Source organism: Symphalangus syndactylus, chromosome 10, assembly GCF_028878055.3.
Source record: "Symphalangus syndactylus isolate Jambi chromosome 10, NHGRI_mSymSyn1-v2.1_pri, whole genome shotgun sequence".
Classification (NCBI taxonomy): Eukaryota; Metazoa; Chordata; class Mammalia; order Primates; family Hylobatidae; genus Symphalangus; species Symphalangus syndactylus.
In genome coordinates, this window is record NC_072432.2 from 71869663 (window position 1) to 71890157 (window position 20495).

Sequence of the window (20495 nt, forward strand, 5' to 3'; positions counted from 1 at the left end):
GTATTAGATGTGACATATGGATTATATCCATTTTGAATGTTCCTAAGAAAATATAGTTAGTGTAGGAGATGCGAACTTTGGGAATGCATGCCTAAAAAGCGTCATCAGACTAAGCAAAGGTGAGGGGAGCTTTCTCAGGAAGTTAGAAGGAAAGGTTTGAAGAATAGGCTAGACAACATTATGGTAGTGTTCTGATAAAGTGGATGTTAGTATTGGTGATTGAAGTGGAATAATTGTAAGTTAACTGTAAATTCTGTGATTCTGTCAGCTCCTGGGTAAAATAAAAAAGGAATCCTTCAAATCCCTACCCCCATACTTACAAATACATTTGTACTGCAGCTAGTCTCAGAGGAAGCATGTCCCTTTATGAAAGACTAACTTCTCTACATCACAGCCTTTTCTACCTCTTCTGAAGCAATAATCTTTTCTGAGGACAGAGAGGAAATAAATGGCATGCTGGTTCCTTATTTACAAGTCAAAGCCTACCCAGGAGTTGTATATGTTGGAAAGATTTTATAGAGGTGACATTAGAAAACTGAAGGTGTGCTCATTGGGTACATGGCATGTAAAGGCTGGAGAACGGAATGCAAGAGACATCAGTAGGGGCTGGGTGACACATCATGCTGCCCAGGGCTCCCTCATGGAGGATCTTCAGGATTTTGCTGAAGCGATTGTAGTCCATGTGAAATTCAGCAGTTAATTCTTGCAAATGTGTCTCAGGGGTCCCTTCCAGTGGGCAGATTACATACTGGCAGACTTCTGTACACCCTCTCCATCCCAGAACATCTTTGCTTTAAGTCTGTGTTATACCCTAGAGTGGTATATAAGCATTAATTTGAGAACGATGTCACTATTTTCAAAATGTTCCATATCCACTGGATTATCCTTTTTCTCTGCACAGACTAAAGACCTTGGCATCCTCCTTAACTCTTCTCTTTCTCTCATGTTCTACAACCAATTCATCAGCAAATTCTGTCAGCTATAACTTCAAAATATATTCTGAATCCAGTTATATGTTCTGATTTCCTCATTGCTAGCATCCTACTCCAAGCAGCCATCATCTCAGACCTGAACTATTGCAAGGGTCCCCTAATCAGTTTTGCTGCTTCCACTTTTCACATCTTCGCTGCTGCCTTCCATCCAGTGTATTATCCACAGGGTGATCGTTTAAAAAAGATCAGTCCCATCCACAGGTATCAAAACTCCAAAATGGTTCTTTTTTTAAAATTTGAGACAGAGTCTCACTTTGTCTCCAGGCTGGAGTGCAGTGGCGCAATCTCAGCTCACTGCAGCCTCTGCCTCCTGGGTTCAAGCGATTCTCCTGCCTCAGCCTCCCGAGTAGCTGGGACTACAGGCAAGTGCTACCACACCCACCTAATTTTTCTATTTTTAGTAGAGACGGGGTTTCAACATGTTGGCCAGGATGGTCTCGATCTCTTGACCTCATGATCTGCCTGCCTTGGCCTCTCAAATTGCTGGGACCAAAATTGTTCTTATTGTGGCCTGCTGGATTATGATGTGGTCTATTATGATCTCTGACCCCATCATCTTCCCTCTTCCACTTGCACACTGCCTACTGGCCACACTGACCTTCTGCTCTTCTGCAAATTCACCAAGTCTGCTCCTACCTCAGGGTCCTTGTAATGACTATTTCTTTTGCTGTAGCATTTTCCCCTCAGATAGTTACATGGCTCCATCTTTAGATATCATGTCTCCACTTAGATATCACCTTTGCAGAGTGATCTCCCCTGATCACCTTAATCCTACCACCTCCCTCACTGTACCCTGGTTATTCTCTGTCCTCTTACTTGATACCTGACATTTATGTATAGATTTGTTTATTGCACAAACTGTCTTTTCCATTGGGACACATAAAGGCAGTCTATATCCTTAGTACGGCCATATCCCATAGTAACTAAATTAGTGTCTGGAACATAGTAGATGTCCAATGAACATGTACTAACTGAACATGTGTTAAATGAATGAATGAAATTTATTTTTATTAATACTATACTTGGCAGTCATAGTAACTATAAAGTCTTCTTGAGGTGGAAAATGTGACCATTCTAATACAAGAAAACTGCAGAAATGCTCCTTGTATTTGTATGAATGAAATTAAGTGACTAAGTATTGTTACCTGTGTAGCTACTATCAGAGGTATAGCTGACCTTGCTGATACCATAGCATGAGAGTAGTGCTTCCAAGATGGTAATAAAGATTTTGAAAGTCAGCTATAAAGAGAGATAGATCTTGTACTGAATCTAGAACTCAAAGGTCTAAAAAATGTTTTCAAAGAAAATTTCAGAAAACTCATGAAATTATTATAACCAGTTTCTTTAAATGTCTTATATGTTTTACATTATATTCTATTATGTAAGTAAGATTTAATATTTTCCCCCATGTACAGAGCTATTACACATTCCAATAAAGGAGCAGGATGCTATGCAGTTTCTGCCCACACTCCACAATTTCAGCTTTCTTCACTGACTGTTTTATCAAACCAGTCATTTCTAGCTGATAGGAAGCTAATTTTGATGTCTTAACTCATAGTTGTAACCGCCACTCCCCCGCAGTTTCCCACCACTTTGCCAGTTCTTGATGCTTCTGAAGTCACTTATCATAATGACATCTGTAGAATATGCCCTCATATGCCTTTTGAGAAATCCAAGGACATTTTTTGCAATCCTCTGATTAGTGTTTCTTATCTTTGGAATTTTTATTGAGTCCAAAGCAAATTTTGCCTCCTCATGAAAATACCAGCATCATCACGACTTAGATGGCTCTATCGTTTTCAATGCTGTAACAACACAAGTAGCTCCTCCTTTTTACTGTCTGTCTCCATTGCCAGTGTTTCTGACTCATGCTTTGCAATATTGCCAATAGACCTACCATAGAAAGAGATCTCTCAAAGGGAATCCCACTGCCATCCACAGAACTACATTGGACTGTTTTGATGTGTACTCCATTACTGTGACTATTCAAGTTTTATTTCTATTTAAATTACCAAAAGGCTTTTTGGTAATTTAAATAGAAATAGTTAAATAGAAATAGTTACTGTGTTCTGTTTATTTGAATAGATTTTTTTAATGATATGGACATAATAATGATAGTTATTTTATGTCTCATTACAACATTAATGTGATGTCACAACAATGTCATTTTATTTGGTGTCCACATTGAATTATTAATGGATAAAGCATTATCCCACAAGTTTTTTTTAACAGATGTATCGGTTTTATTTTAAATATTCTGTGTTTTTTACCTTCAGCCTGTAGATCAAGATTTTAATTCTGCTGAGTGGTTAATATCTTAAAGCAGCTAAAATAGAGAATTTTGGCAGTAAATACTGATAGGTTTATATTCTTTAAGTTTATGCTTCTAGACGTCATTTTGTTCATTTTGCAAGAAATTCAGAAACATTTATTTTTATACATTTAAAAAATAATATTAATGAGTAACTTTAACAGTAATTATACAGATTACTCTGGAGAAAATACAGAAATATTCTTAACTATAAACTGTCAGGTCATCTGAAGAATTATATTTAAAGAAAAGACCAAAAACAGAACAAAACAAATCCCTTTGCTTTAGGGTTTGAAAGAAACGGGACTATCCACCGATTATTTACTGGTATTTATTATTTGTATTATTTTGGATCTGACAAAGCCATGAAAGACTTTTATTCTTCGTTTTACAGATGAGGAGGTTGAAGTACAGAATTTAACTAGCTTGCTGATAGTAGCAAAGCCAGAATCAAACCCAGTCAACTTGTATTTATTTCAATCATAAAAACCCATCACTAGTTTAGAGGATATACAGACATTTTCTGTTTAACTTTTAAAAAGTTTACTTACATGGAAGAGTGGGTTTGAGTTGTATATTTCTCATTTTTATTCCAATTTTACTTTAACATGAAGAAAGAAAATACAGCAAAACAAACATTTCCACCTTCAAAAGAACTAAAGAACAAACATAATTTTATCTTTTAAAATAGATGCAATACAAAGTATGATAAAAGGTTGTTAATTTCCAACAAAGAAAAGCCCAGGACCAGATGGCTTCACAGCTGAATTTTGCCAAATATTTAAAGAAGAATTGATACCGATACTTCCCAAACTCTTGCAAAAAAAAAAAAAAAAAAAAGACCTAGAGGGAATCATTTCCAACACATAACACATTTTACAAGGCAGCATCACCTTGATACCTAAGAAGACAAAGACATCACAAGAAAAAAAAAACAAAAAACTACAGGCAAATTTCTTAGATAAACATTGATGCAAAAATGCTCAATAAAATATACTGAGTCCAGCAACACATCAAAAATATTATACATCATGATCAAGTGGGATTTAACTCTGGCATGCAAGGCTGGTTTAACAAACATACATCAATCAATGTGATGCATCACATTAGTAGAATGATAGCTAAAAGCCTCATGATTATCTTCATTGAAAATATCTCTGATAAAGTTCAACATTATTTCTTGATAAAAATTCTCAACAGTTTCAGAATAGAAGGTGTATTAGTCCATTCTCACACTGCTATGAAGAAATATCTGAGACTGAGTAATTTATAAAGGGAAGAGGTGTAATTGACTCATGGTTCTGCAGGGCTGGGGAGCCCTCAGAAAACTTATAATCATGGCAGAAGGTGAAGCAAACATGTCCTTCGCATGGCAATGGCAGGGAGAAGTACAGCGTGAAGGCAGGGAAAAGCACCTTATAAAACCATTAAATCTTGTAAGAACTCACTCACTATCATGAGAACAGCATGGAGGTAACCACCCCCACGATTCAGTTACCTCCCACCAGGTCCCTCCTATGACATGTAGGGATAATGGGAACTACAATTCAAGATGAGATTTGGATGGGGACACAGCCAAACCACATCATAAGGGAAATTCCTCAGCCCAATAAATGCCATTTATGAAAAACCTACAACCAATATCATAATCAGTGGGGAAAAACTGAATGCATTTCCACCAACATCTGTAAAAAGCAAGAATGCCCACTCTTGCCACTTCTGTTCAAGATAGTACTGGAACTACTGGCAAGAGCAGTCATATAAGGAAAAGAAAGAAATGGTATCCAAATCAGAAAGGAAGAAGTAAAATTATTCTGACATGATCTTAAATGTATAAATCCCAAAGACGCCACAAAACACTGTTAGAACTAATAAGTGAATTTTATAAAATTTCGGGGTACAAAATCAACATACGAAATCAGTATTATTTCAACACACAAATAACAACCTAATTGAAAAATAAATGAAGAAAACAATTCTATTTCCAATAGTATCAAAAATTTAAAAATTAATATACCTAGTATAAATTTAACCAAGGAAGTGAAAGATCTATATGCCAAAACTATAAAATATGAAAGAAATAAAGACAATGCCAATAAATGGAAAGATATCCTATGTTCTGAATCAGAATTACTATTGTTAAAATGTCCAGACTAGCCAAAGAAATACATAGATCTAACACAATCCCTATCGAAATCTCATTGGCATTCTTCATAGAAGTAGAAAAAAATTCTCCCAAAGTTTGTATGGAGCCATAAAAGACCTTGAGTAGCCAAAATAATTCTGAGAAAGAAAAAGTTTGAGACATCACACTTTCTGATTTAGAATTGTATTACAAAGCTATGTTAATCAAAACAGTGTGGTGCTGGCATAAAGACAAACAGGCCAGTGAAACATAGCAGAGAGCTTAGAAATTAATCCAAACACATATGATCACTAATTTTTTTTTTTTTTTTGAGACAGGGTCTCACTCTGTCACCCAAGCTGAAGTGCAGGGGCATGATCACAGCTCACTGCTCCTTTGACCTCCTGGGCTCAGGTGATCCTCCCACCTCAGCCTCTTAAGTGTCTGGGACTATGGGCATGTGCCACCACACCTGATTATTTTTTTAAGTTTTTTTTGGTAGAGACAGAGTTTTGCCATGTTGCCCAGGCTGGCCTGAAACTCCTGGACTCAAGTGATCCACCCACCTTGGCCTTTCAAAGTGTTGGGATTGTAGGCATGAGCCACTGTGCCTGGCCGTGGTCAACTAATTTTTGACAAGGGCATCACAAGGACTCAATAAAGAAAGGATAGTTTCTGAATAAGTGATATTGGTACCAATAAATGGTACTGGTATGGTAAATTAAACAAGATTTCCACAAGCAAAAGAATGCAATTAAAACCTTATCTTACACCTTACAAAAAAAAAAAACAACAACTCAAAATTGGATAAAAGACCTAAATAGAAGACTAGAAACTACAAAACTTTCAGAAGAGAACATAGGGTAAAAGCTCCTGGACGTTGGCCTTGGCAATGATTTTTGGGGTATCACACCAAAAGCTCAACCCACAAAAGCAAAAATAAATAAACAGAACAACATCAAACTTAAAAGCTTCTACACAGCAAAAGAAACAATTGATAAAATGAAAAAGCAGCCCACAGATTGGGAAAAATATTTGCCACCGTATATCTGAGAAAGGGTTAATATCTAAAATTTATAAACAACTCATACAACCCAATAGTGGGGAAAAATAACCTGATTAAAAAATGTGCAAAAGACCTGAATAGACATTTCTCTAAAGAAGACATAAAAATGGTCAACAGTCTATGAAAAGGTTCTCAACATCATTAATCATCAAAAAAAAGTAAATTAAAACTAACATGAGATACCACCTCACACGCCTTGGGATGGCCATTACCAAAAAGTCAAAAGGTAACAAATGCTGACCAGGGTGTGGAGAAAAGGGAACCTAGGACAGTGCTGCTGAGAGTGTAGGTTGGTACAGACATTTTAAAAAACAGTATGGAGGTTTCTAAAGAAATTAAAAATATAACTACCATACGACCCAGCAATCTCTCTTCTGGGCTTATACCCAAAGGAAATGAAATCTTCATCTGGTAAAGATATCTGCACTCCCGTGTTCATTGCTGCATAATTCACAATAGCTGAGATACGGCAACACCCTAAGTGTCCATTGACAGACAGATGGATAAGGAAGTTGTGGTAAATAATATATACAATGGAATTTTCCTGAGCCCCCCAAAAAACCAAGATCCTGCCATTTGCCATGCATGGATGAGCCTGGAGGATATTAGCTAAGTGACATAAGCCAGAAACAGAGAGAAAAATACTGCATTATCTCTCAGATGTGTAATATTTTAAAAAAATAAAAAATACAGAGATGCAAACAAAATAGTGGTTACAGGGGCAATTAAATGGGGAGATGTCAGCCAGAGGATACAAAGCAGCAGATATGTAGGATGGAAAGTCTGGAGATCTAATGTACAACATGAGGACTATAGGTAATAAAATTGTATTCTTGTAGGATTCATGCTAAATGAGTAGATTTTAGCTGCTGTTGCCACAAAAACAAACAAAAAATGGTTACTGGGTGAGATAAAGGATAAGTGAATTTGTTTCACTATAGAAACCTTTGTACTATCTATATGTATTCCTTAACATCATGCTATATCCTTTAAATATACACAGTAAAATTTATTTTTCTAAAAAAAATGCTGTTGAAAGGTTCCATTTAGCATCCAACTCATTCAGGTTTAAATGAACAAAAAATTGTCATGTACAAATCAGGAGAAACATAGGAATTTTAAAGGCATTAGGGAATTTAAATGTCATCTAAATAATCTTTTTCAAAGCTTAAACCATTTATACATCTAACAAATATATCTAAAATATAGTAAAAATCTCAAAGTTTCTTGCATAATTAAGAATGCCCTGAATATATTTTGTTTTATTTATTATGTTTATTACAAGCTTTTCACAACAGCCTAACCAACACATTTCTTAACAATTTTCTGAACACTTTGTTATTTTATTATGACCTTATTTTCTGCAATTAGGGTAAACATCACTTCCTTTGCACTTGTCTGGTGTCTGCATACTGTACCTGCCAGCTACACTTCAAAACACATAAATGGGCATTTGGTAAAACTTATTTCAACTTCCACATTAGACAGAAGGCAACATTCCAGTTACATCAGACTGAAAATAGCTAATCACTAGGCAGAAGAAACTTATTTTAAATTCAAATGCGACTATGATTTTTTAAAAAGTCCCTTTACAACGATGCAGTGTTACCATGATGTGATATTTGGCTATCAACCCCTTACATTTTATTAAACTTGATTCTTGTTATTTCATCATTCTTGAAGGGATCAGAGTACAGTAGTGAAACCCACAAAACTAAGGGGGGAAAAGTAATGGGAATAATAAAATAGTTACAGCAGCCATAATATTCACAAGCTACATACTCAAACTACTTATTGCCATAGATTTTGGAAATAGAGACTTCGATTATGGGTGAGAAGAATGGTATTTCACATGGGTACATAGTAACTTTTTCATTTTTTCTCTAGGTTATGTAATTCTAACCTTAACAGTTGCTTTATTAGAATCATATAAACATATTAGTGATACAACTAAAATAAAATGAGTCAAAGAGAAAGGCCTTAAAACAGATATTTTTCACTTGGTTCAGACCCAGACCCAAGTCTAAGGACAGCAAATTGCTCTTTCTTAACTATATTGATGTCTTTATTGGAAACGCTATTCTCCTTTAATATTCCTCATCTTGCCTGGAGTCACAGTCATTTACCTGGACATCCAAACAAGTGGGCCATTAATCCTTTTCTTGTCCCACAGCTGATCAGTCATTCAACAAAGTTCAAGAACTACAGCTAAATCCATCTCCTCCTCTCCACCCCATTCCGTAGCCTCAGTTCAGGTCCTCACAGTCTCCTTCCTGGACCATCAATATGACCTCTAAACTGGTCTACCTGTCTGCACTCTTGCCCTAATCCCTATCCTCATTCACATCTGTGTGACTTTTCTAAATCTTCAAAACTCTTCAATCTAATTAAAATTTCTATTGGCTTTCCACCTCCTCCAGAGGAAATTTCCAGGTGTTTACTTTGGCTTATGAGACTCCCAGCCCACCAGCTCTACCATATCCTCTTCCCAGAATTGCAGTCTTGTGAAAGACTTGCAATCTTAACATATATTGAGACAATAAATTCTTAGAGGACAAAAGTCATGTTTTATTTATATTTTTATCCCCTATTAGTAATGAATGCTGTTTCACATTCCTCCCTTCCCCCCAACACCCGACATGCTATTTTCTCTGTCCTTTTTTTTTTGACCTTGTGAGCTTTTATTCCTGAAAATTGTAATCATGTCACTTTGTTAATAAAATCTCCTGACACAACCCTTCAAAAAGTTTAGTGCTCCCTCTTCTCGTACAAATTTATTTTGGCACAGCTCACACTACGTAATAACTACCTGTTTCCATGTCTGTTTCCCCTTTTAAAGTGTGGGCATCCCAAAGACAAAGAGTTTATCTTAAAATCTGTTTACATTTAGGGATCTAGAACAGTTTCTGAAACATTATTTTGATGTGGTAGGTACTATTCTAAGGACTTTTTCATGATCTCATTTAATGAAACAAGTTCACAATAAATATTAAGTAAAGAGAAAAGCATAAAGACATTTACAGAAAAATTTCACTTGAAAAATATCACAATATTGAATCTTATTTGAGAATTCAGACAATAAAGTAAATAAATAACAACTTTCAAGTTGGAAAAAGATAAATGAGGTAAGATATTTTTGAGTGATGGAGGTAATGCACCAGTGGGGTCATGTGAGTCAAATGTAAGTGAAGGATGCTCATAAGTGGTGGAATCTTACTAAGTACAATTCACCATTTTTTTATTTCACTGGAAGGTGCTAGTAAATGAAAAGAGCCATGATCAGGTCTTCCAAAGTAATGTTGCTACTTGTACAACGTGCCATTAAGAAATTGTTAAGGTTATTTTAAAAGTAGTTATACTAAAATCTAAAAGCAGTCTTTGTGTTTCACTACCAAAGTTTTAAATTGCCAATAAGCCAGATAAAATGCAGTGGGAAGATATCCTCACTTGAATGTCAACATCAGCAGAACTTTGTCTAAACCTCACTCTGTGATTGGGTTTTTTGGGGGGGGGGGGATATGCAAATTAAAACCTACTGGTCTTTTCAAGGTCTAAGTTGCTCACTGTTATTTAGCAGTATAAACTATTTTCATAGAGGAACATAGTAAACATAAACTTGGACTATAACGAATTTTTACTGTCTCTATTTTCTTTCTGTTATCACAGACCTGTTGAATTTTCAGAAGCTGAATTCTCACGAGTTGAATATCAAAGAAAGCAGCAATTTTGGGACTCAGTACGGCTAGCTCTTTTCACATTAGCAATTGTAGCAATCATAGGAATTGCAATTGGTATTGTTACTCATTTTGTTGTTGAGGGTAAGTATCCAGGTCACAGTTCCATTGCCTAAGTACTCCATGACTTCGTGTCTTGAAATTTTCTGTTGTATAAAAAGTGACATTTGCATGATTTTAACATTTTAATTACCAGTCTTTTACTTATGTTAAATTATAGTTTGCCTCTGTATTGAGCTCTGTGTTACATATTTCCAACCAGTTAACTTTGTAATAAGCATTGCATTGATAGACATATCTAAAAGAAATACATAAAAAAGAGAAAGAATGAAAAGATCATCTTTCGCATAAAAACTAATTACATAATGTGCTGACAGTTTAGTATACTCTTCTCAGAATCAATATATTAATGAGTTGCCTCAAGAAAAGCTCAGGATATTAAGAAGAGTTATCTGAAAAATACCTTTAAAGGGCTAAAGATCAAGCATTATTTTTGAAGAAAAAAAACAGATTTTTTTTATGACTGTGGGAAGAAGGAAAAGCTCAGTATTAATTCCTAATTATATATGCAAAAATGGAGAGTCAGTATCATAGATGAGCCAAATGACAATCAGCTAAGATTCATTTACCTTCATCTTTGGTTTCTGTATTTTCCTCTTTTTTTTTGAGACAGATTCTTGCGTTATCACCCAGGCTGGAGTACAGTCGCACGATCCCGGCTCATTGCAACCTCCACTTCCCAGGTTCAAGAAATTCTGCCTCAGCCTCCTGAGTAGCTAGGATTATAGGCACCTGCCACTACACTTGGTTAATTTTTGTATTTTTAGTAGAGTTGGGGTTTCACCATGTTGGCCAGGCGGGTCTCGAACTTGCAACCTTAGGTGATCCACTCGACCCGGCCTCCCAGAGTGCTGGGATTACAGACATTAGCCACCATGCCCGGCCGATTTCTGCATTTTTAATCACAGGTGATTGAGACTTAAAATTTTAGACACTCATATCAGTCATAGCAATAAAACCACATTTGAAAGATCCGAAGATGAAATGAAATATTGTCCAACATGCCCAGTTTACCTTCCTACTCTCACTATTGGGGGATTGATAATACCCATTCCTTAGACTCTCATAAAATGAAAGCATAAGCCAAGTTACTCTATACAATTTTATCTTTTGTTAGTATTTTCTTTGGGTTAGAAGGTAATGAAATAGTTTTGTTTTTAAAATGCCTTTCACTCCCAATGCTTAAAAAAGAAAAAAAATGAAGGGATAGTAAAAATAATGACAAAAAAAGCATTTTAGCCATTAAAAAAATCTTAGAGGTTGTCATAGGCTGAATAATGCCCCATTCCCATGCAAAGATGTCCATGTCCTAATTGTTAGAATCTGTGAATGTTAGTTAATCTTATGTAGCAAAAAGGCCTTTCCAGATGTCATTAAACTAATAATTTTGAGATGGGACATTATCCTGGATATTTTGGATAGGTCCTAAATATAACTGCAGGGTCCTAATAAAAGGGAGGAAAGAAGGTCAAAGGAGGAAGAACAACAAAAGCAAGAGGAGAATGGGACGATGTAAAACGGGACCATCAGCAAAGGAATGAGGGTAGTCTCTAGAAAAAGGCAAAAAATCAATTCTCCCCTTACAGCGTCTAGAAGGAACCAGCTCTGCCAACTTTTTGATTTTAGCTTTGTAAAACTCACATATGATATATGACCTCCAGAAATGTAAGAGTATAAATTTGTGTTGTGTTAAGTCACCAAACCTACAGTAATTTGTTATAGCAGCAGTAGACAACTAATACAGAGGTTAACACCCAAGGATTTGAGCGTTCTAGCTCCAAGACTTTCCTGACTGCAGATAATTTAAAAGTTGCCTGGCTGCAGATGGACATTTAGGAAAAGACAAAAGTTAAACAAGTAGAATGGGATAAAAGAGAGATATATAAGATGATGCTGTTTTTAAAAGGAACATATCTGTTTTTATAGCAGAAGGAATTCAAGGAAGAAAATTACATTCTAGTAACCAGGGAAAGAACAGAGGACAAATTATTTCTAAAATATTACTTTTATAGATTGTACATGAATAGATCTGAAAGACAGTGGAGTAAAAATTATCAATAATTGTTAAATAATCACAATAGAAATAAGGATTTTAGCAGACATAGTGGTAAAAGTCACATCACCAGGATGGAAGTGAATTTGATGGAGTTATTTTTATTCTAAAGATCTTAGTAATTATGAATGATCGGCTTTCAGTGTATTATAATTCTTACCAATTATCCACTGTTTTTAAAACTGGGCAATTTTAAAATAAGAATTAATAAAATCAGTGACTTTTGAATATGGTTGATTTATCAGTGCCCTTCAGCCAGAGATCACAAGAATACATCTTCAGATATATACAAGGGAAAAAGAACATATGCCATGGAGAACCACAGGCTGCGTAGTAAAACATTGTTCAAACGAATGCACTATTAAGATTTTGGCTTGTCTTAGGTGATTCAGGGGGAGGGTTGAAGGAACTGGATCTTTTCTCTGAACTGGATTTTATCTGATTGCTGCCAGAAACCTGAAATAATGCTATGATCGAGTATCTTACTAAATCCTATTTAGAAGGTTCACAATGAAGTGAGGCTGAAGCTGTAATTTGGTAGAGAAACAGTAGTCGCTCCTATTGGCTAAAATAGGGAGATGTCCCATTTTTGTGTTGTTTTATTGTTTTAGACAGTGTTCTTGTTTTTGTCTGAGTTCAGACGTATTATGGAATGGTCCTTTTTTTTTTTGTCTTCGTCGATTATGGTCACAGAATAGCTTTGTCTAATGTTGATGTTCAATGGAAATACCAAAACTCAGCTCTTGGATATCAGGAGCTACCTTTTCCTTCTCAGGTTTTATATTTACAACTCCATAAAATTTTTCAATGCTACTTTGGTATCATTTTAAAAAACAATTACTGTGTTATTAATGGACTATCAAATGCTTGATAGAAGTCATGTCTCTATTTGTTACTTGACATGATGAAAAGACATTTAGATTAATGTGTGCTTGTTATCCTCAGGATTTCCATTTGGATTCTTATTATTTCCTCAAAGAGAAAGAAAATGTCTTAAAACGAAATCCTATTTGAACATTAAATGAATATAACAGCATTGTACATACTTTTTTGAGGCTTGCATCTACTCAACATTGTTGCAAGCATCATCTGCCTTGTCGAAGGTAGCTTTAGTCTGTTTTTTTTTTAATTATTGACTGATGTTCATTATCTTAAATATTCCATAATTTACTTATCTATTCAAATACTCATAGACATTTGGGTTGTTCCAGGTTTTAGTCATTAAAGCAATACTACTGTAAATATTTTTATACATAGATCTTGGTACACACATCCAACAGTTTGTCTAGAAACTATGCAGATGCAGAACCACTGGGTCATTGGACATATGCTTTTTTTTTTTTTTTTTGAGATGGAATCTTGCTCTGTCGCCCAGGCTGTGGTGCAATGGCACAGTCTTGGCTCACTGCAACCTCTGCCTCCCGGGTTCAAGCAATTCTTCTGCCTCAGCCTCCCGAGTAGCTGGGATTACAGGCACCCGCCACCATACCCAGATAATTTTTGTGTTTTTAGTAGAGATGGGGTTTCACCATGTTGATGAGGCTGGTCTCTAACTCCTGACTTCGTGCTCTCCCCGACTTGGCCTCCCAAAGTGCTGGGATTACAGGCATGAGCCACCGCTCCTGGCCAGGGCATGTGCTTTTTTATCATCATGGATAATACCAAACTGTTTTCTTCCAGCACTGCATCTCAGTTCCCATTGCTCCATATCCTCACCAACACTTAGTGTTGCCATAGCTTTTTATATGTGCCAATTTGGTGTAGGTTATAGCATTATCCTCGTAATCTTAATTTGCATTTATCTGTTCTACAATGATGTAGAGGATCTGTCCATGTCTCAGTTGGTCATTTGGATTTTCTGCTATTGTGAAGTGCCTTTTTAAGTCGTTTTCCCATTTTGTATTGAGTCATCTGTTTTTTCTTATTGATTTCAAAGAGTTCTCTCTGGATATATATATTCATTGTCAGTTGTATGTATTAGAAATATCCTCTTCCAGTGAAAAATTATATACATACATATGTATACACAAATCTTATATATAATACATATTATGTGTTATACGTATACATATATTTTTATGTATTATAATGATGTATATATATATATAATGCTGCTTTCATAACTGTGTAAAGCTCTTTTGAGATTAATGAATAAAATACCATTCACTACCATTCATATGAAATATGACACTAACTAAAAAAATTCAAACACTGAATTTGCCAGTTGTCTCAGTATTTTTTGTGTTTGTTGGTTTTGTTGTTTAGTTACTGGAATTATATGGTAAATTATATTTTCAACAAGCATTTTCATGACCCAGATAACTTTTTCAGGATTTTTAAGAATCAATTGTTAAACCACTTGCTATGGGATAAAAAAAGTATGCTTTATAGAGTTGCATGAAATATTTTAAAGATTTTAGTATTTAGAAATATGTTTTAACAAAATCCAGAAACCCAGTTATCTAAAGCTGTTTTTTAAGTTTGGTTTCTTGAAAACCTAAAGAGTAAAATTTGCATTGAGATAGCATCACTTGTCTTCCTGTTCTATAGGGCTGGATCCACTTCCAGGAATGTAGGGATTTTACTTTCCCACAAAATGTTATTCTCCCATGAAATCCCAAGAGCCAAGCATACCTGGTTTTAATCTCAGGTTCACCATAAATTACTTAGGTGATCTTCAGCAAACTTCTTTTCTACTTCACTAAGCTTCAGTACTCTTATGTAAAGGGGTATACTATTATTTTTACTTCAGAAAATTGTTGTGATGATTAAATTAGATTTGTGTTTTCACACAGTGCATGTTCTCACAAATATTTGCCATTATTAAATTGGATTTCTACAATGGCTTCCTAATTGATCTTTTGTAAAACCTTATTTAATGTTGAATTTCTTCATTGGTGAAATGAGCTGAGCATATAATAAAGATTCAATAAATGGCAAATATCATGTTCTCTGCATATAATGACAATTCAGTAAAGGAAAGGTATTATTAATTAATACAAAAGTTCAACATTAACATAATTGCTATAGTATAGTGACTAATACAGTTATGCTTCATATATAACTTTTATACATGTATTAAAATCACTTTTACTTCTACGTGATTCCAGAATATGCTTTTGCCTAACAGGGAAATTCTTACAGACAATATAGGGATATGTATATGATAATTAATAGAATAGCTCTGTCACTGTGGGATCAATCTCAATTTTAATCTTTTTTTGTAATAAAACTTTAATTGTGAAATCTTGTCAAGATGTGCCTTGAGAAGTAGCTTGAATTAATTAAATTTAATAAGATAATATATGTGAGAGCTGATTAGACAGAGTTTAGTGTATGTTAGGAACTTGGTAAATATTGATTAATTCATCCACGCATCCATCAGTAAAAATAAATAAATAAAAATTGTCAGCAAAACAGCCAAATAGATTGTAAACGGTTGTGGTAAAATGTCACCCTGATTCATATTTCTTGACATCTCATTTTGAATGAACAAAATGTATTTTTTTAAAGGAGTAAGATAATGCTTAGAATCAATTTTGTAAGTGGAACAAAAAAGATACAAAATTGTGGTGATAAGCTATCTCAGCCAAGTAAAATAATTATTTTAACAGAATAAATAAAAACCAAAATTATAACATCAATTACTTCTAGATATTACAGTTACAGATTTTTATTATCTTGTATATAATTTTCTGGTCATTCCAGATTTTCTGATATAGCATTTATGATCTAAAAAATGTTTTTAAATGAATGTTTGTTTTTAACATTTAAAAAAATTTAAATGAATATTTAAATGTTTTAAACATTTAAAAAATGTTTTAAAATGAATGTTTAAAATGCAGTAAGAGATTGGAGATTTGGCCAGGTGCGGTGGCTCACACCTGTAATCCCAGCACTTTGGGAGGCCAAGGCTCATGGATCACTTGAGGTCAGGAGTTCGAGACCAGCCTGGCCAACATGGTGAAACTGTTCTCTACTAAAAATACAAAAATTAGTCGGGTGTGGTGGTGTGCCCCTGTAATCCCAGCTACTCAGGAAGCTGAGACAAGAGAATCACTTGAACCTAGGAGGTGGAGGTTGCAGTGAGCTGGAATGGTACCACTGCACTCCAGCCTGGGCAACAGAGTGAGACTCCATCTCAAAAAGACAGAGAAAGAGAGAGCGAGAGAGAGAGATTAGAGATTAAATGGGTTATAGTTACAGGATTTAAAGACTGAAAAATTAATTGGATATTGGAAATGAGGATGAAACCAAGCCTTGGGTGACCATGTGGATGTTGGAGCTGTTCACAAAGAGAAAATACAGGAAGTGGAGCAGGTTAAGTAAATGAGGGAGTAAATGATTATTTCACTTTGGAAATATATTAGAGGTGCCTATTTAATGTTCAATAAGCAGTCTTCTGAAGTCATTGATGCAGAATTGAAACTCATGACAAAGATTTGGTCTGAAGATAAAGAATTTAGGAGTCATCAATAAATAGTTAGTGGGTAAGGCCATCCCAGTTAAGATGACCAAAAACTACTTAATATGACCAGGTCAAAGATAGAATCTTTGAATGCCAAGGAGAAGGGTGGAAATAAAGAGCTCACCAAGATAACCACGACATGTGGCCAGGGAGGAAGGAAGAAAACTAGAAGATGGCTTCATAAAACCAAAGATAGGTTTTCAGGGAACATGATGAAGGCTACAAGGAAATCAAGGAGTAAACCAAACAAACAAAACCATGAAAGACATTACAACGGTTGTCCTTGACAAAGACAGCTTTAGTGGTGTGTTAGGAACAGATTGCAGAGAATTAGGGAGTGAATGGGAAAAAAAGAAGGTGAAAACAATAAATATGGACTTCTACTTAAGTAAGCTTAGCAGTAGCATAAAAATATTTGACAGTTTGTTCAGTGTGTCTTCATAATACAGCTTATGTCTGATATACCTGTTAGCAATTCTTTGAGGGAACTGATGACATTTACATGACTTTCAGCAATTGCTTTCGATATTGTCTTTCCACTGTATGTTGCATGTCCAATTTTATGAATATTTTGATATGCATAAATATCTATAAATGGAGTGTTATGTATGAGTACTTTGGGATCAGAATTTTTTATTTTAACCAGCAGCAGTGGTGAAATTACAGAATATTTGAAAAGTATCTGCAAGAATTTTTGCACTAAGTAGAAATAAACTACATTATTGTAGCCTATTTAGCAGGTGTGGGCAAGACATAGGGGACAAAACAACTTATTACCTTTAACCATGAGACTTTTGTTTGTTTTACGTTTCAGATGATAAGTCTTTCTATTACCTTGCCTCTTTTAAAGTCACAAATATCAAATATAAAGAAAATTATGGCATAAGATCTTCAAGAGAGTTTATAGAAAGGAGTCATCAGATTGAAAGAACGGTGAGCTCAACAGAAATTTTAAATGTTTATTAATGTGTCTTTTGCGTCAGTTTGAATGTGGGTGTTATATAGGAACTTAGTCTCAATTTCTTCTTTTGTATAATGGAGACAATATAGTATGTAAGTCATATAGTTGTGAGGATTAAATTACTTAATATGTATAAAATATTCAGTATACTGTGTGCACCATCAAATGTATATAGTAGATTAGAGTAGGCAACTAATTAACTCCTGAGAAATTGTTGGTTGAAACAAATGTTTCTCTATTTTTAACTCTTGATTTTATCTTTTTTGATTCATTTTCTTTATTCTTTTTTAACATAAGAATATAGAGTTGCCACAATCAGCTTACCAGTTTGTTTATTTTGACAGCACTTAAAAAGATTATATAAAAGGACATGGTATATCTATAATTCTTGATATTAATCTGAAATCTAGTTATGACTCACGTATTTTGTTTTTTAAATAGCTTATGTATTTATCAAGTTATTTCTAATTTTTTAAGTATATTGGGTGAGCCATCTCCTTAACTGTCATAGCAGAAAGGCAGAGAGAATAGTCTTCCATTTTTTGTCCCATGAAAAGCATGGCTATGGAGATCATAGATTTGTTTAGCAAAATTCAGTATATTAGCTTCGATTGTAGTCTTTTAAACTTATAAGAGTTATTCTAGAACCAAGAATTAATGGCCAAATAGGAAGAGCACTATGTTAATATGATTCTTTATGGTTAGCTTTAGACACTGATCTCCTTTAATAAAAGATGAGAACTTTAGCATTCCCATTCTCCCTCACTATACTATCCTTTCTCTGTATTATTCACAATGTGAGAAAATATTTACAATTTACCCTGTTATTTACATAAGTTGATTCTAAATGTTGAAAAGCAATAAGAGCATTTCCATTTCCATGGCTATTCAAATGGCGTTTTTGTTTTTTACAATTATTACCACAGTTCTTATGCCATTCAAATAATGTTCCTGGAATTAAGTATGAATATATTTTCTCTCTCTTTCGTGTGTGTGTAACACCTCTACCATTTTACTGTATTATCAGACATTTCCAAGGTCTTGATATTTCTTTAAATCTTCTTTTCTAAAACCTTATGTTTCCTGCTCCATTTCAACTAGTTGCGCTGTAGGTCCACTTTACAAAGGTAAACCTAACCAAGACAGGACTGCACCCTTTTGTGAGATCCATTGCTTCTTGCATCTCATGTTTTCGTTGATATAGTAAGATATGCCCTCAAGTACCTTTTCTAAGAAAAAGTTCATGGGATGTAAAATTTATGAATTATTTCATACTGAAAAAATCCTGTATTTTATATTTCACTCAGTTGAAAGTTTGGATGCACAACTTTAAATCGAAAATCATTTCCCTAAAAGTTCATGTACTGTGATGCCCCTGCCTTTTTTCTTTTTGCTTAGGATTGCTTTGGTGATTTGGACCCTTTTTTGGTTCCGTATAAGTTTCAGAATAGTTTTTTTTCTAATTCTGTAAAAAGTGATCTTGGTACTTTGATAGAAATAGTGTTAAATCTCTAAATTGCTGTGGGCAGTATGGTCATCTTAATGGTATTGATTCTTCCAATCCATGATCAGGTTTATGAGACAACGTTTGTTTTATCTCTGATTTCTTTCAGCAGTGTTTTGTAGTTCTCCTTGGAGGGATCATTTACCTCTTCGATTAGATGTATTCCTAGGTATTTTATTCTTTTTGTGGCTATTGTAGATGGGATTGCATCTTGATATTGCCGTCAGCTTGAACATTATTGGTGTTTTAAAATGCTACTAATTGTTTTATGTTGATTTTTTGTATCCTGAAACTTTAATGAAGTTTATCAATTCTAGGAGCATTTTTTGTGAAGTCTTTGTTTTCTATACATAGAATCATATCATTTGTGAAGAGAGATTGTTTTACTACTTCTTTTTCTATTTGGATGCCTTTTACTTTTTTCTCTTGCCTCATTACTCTGTGTAGCACTTCTAGTACTATGTTGAATAGGAGTGGAGAGAGTGGGCATCCTTGTTTTGTTCCAGTTCTCAAGGGGAATGGTTTCAGCTTTTGCCCATTCAGTGTGATGTTGGCTGTGGGTTTGTCATAGATAGCTCTTATTATTTTGACATATGTTCCTTCAATGCCTAGTTTGTTGAGGGTTTTTATCATGAAGGGATGTTGGATTTTATTAAAAGCTTTTTCTGCATCTATTGGGATGATCATGCTGTTTTTAATTCTGTTCATATGGTGAATCACATTTATTGATTTGTGTATGTTGAGCCACTTGCATCCCAGGAATAAAGCCTACTTGATTGTGGCAAATTAACTTTTTGTGCAGCTCGATTTGGTTTGCTGGTATTTGGTTGAGGATGTTTGCATATATGTTTATAAGGAGTATTGGCCTGATATTTTCTTTTTTCATGTGTCTTTGTCAAATTTTGGTATCAGGATGATGCTAGCTTTGTAGAATGAATTAGGGAGGACTCCTTTCTTCCTGATTTTTTGGGAATAATTTCAGTAGGATTGGTACCCATTTTTCTGTGTATGTCTGGTAGAATTTGGCTGTGAATTCGTATGGTCCAGGGATTTTGTTGGTTTGTAGGTTTTTTATTACTGATTTAGTTTCAGAACTCATTATTGGTCTGTTCAGGTTTTCAATTTCTACTTGGTTCGATCATGGAGGTTATATGTTACCAATAATTTATCTATTTCCTCTAGGTTTTCTAATTTACATGCATGGGGTGTTCATAATAGACT

The 20495-nt window shown here is 34.6% G+C and overlaps 1 protein-coding gene across 1 annotated transcript in view; it reads left to right on the plus strand.

Annotated features, from left to right (window-relative positions):
- TMPRSS11F (transmembrane serine protease 11F) overlaps positions 1-20495 on the plus strand; it is a 79933-nt gene that overhangs the window by 22410 nt on the left and 37028 nt on the right. Inside the window, exons 2-3 of the mRNA XM_055297446.2 lie at positions 10161-10312; positions 17624-17742. Of these exons, the coding sequence (XP_055153421.1) occupies positions 10161-10312; positions 17624-17742 (271 nt within the window). The remainder of the gene's footprint in view (positions 1-10160; positions 10313-17623; positions 17743-20495) is intronic.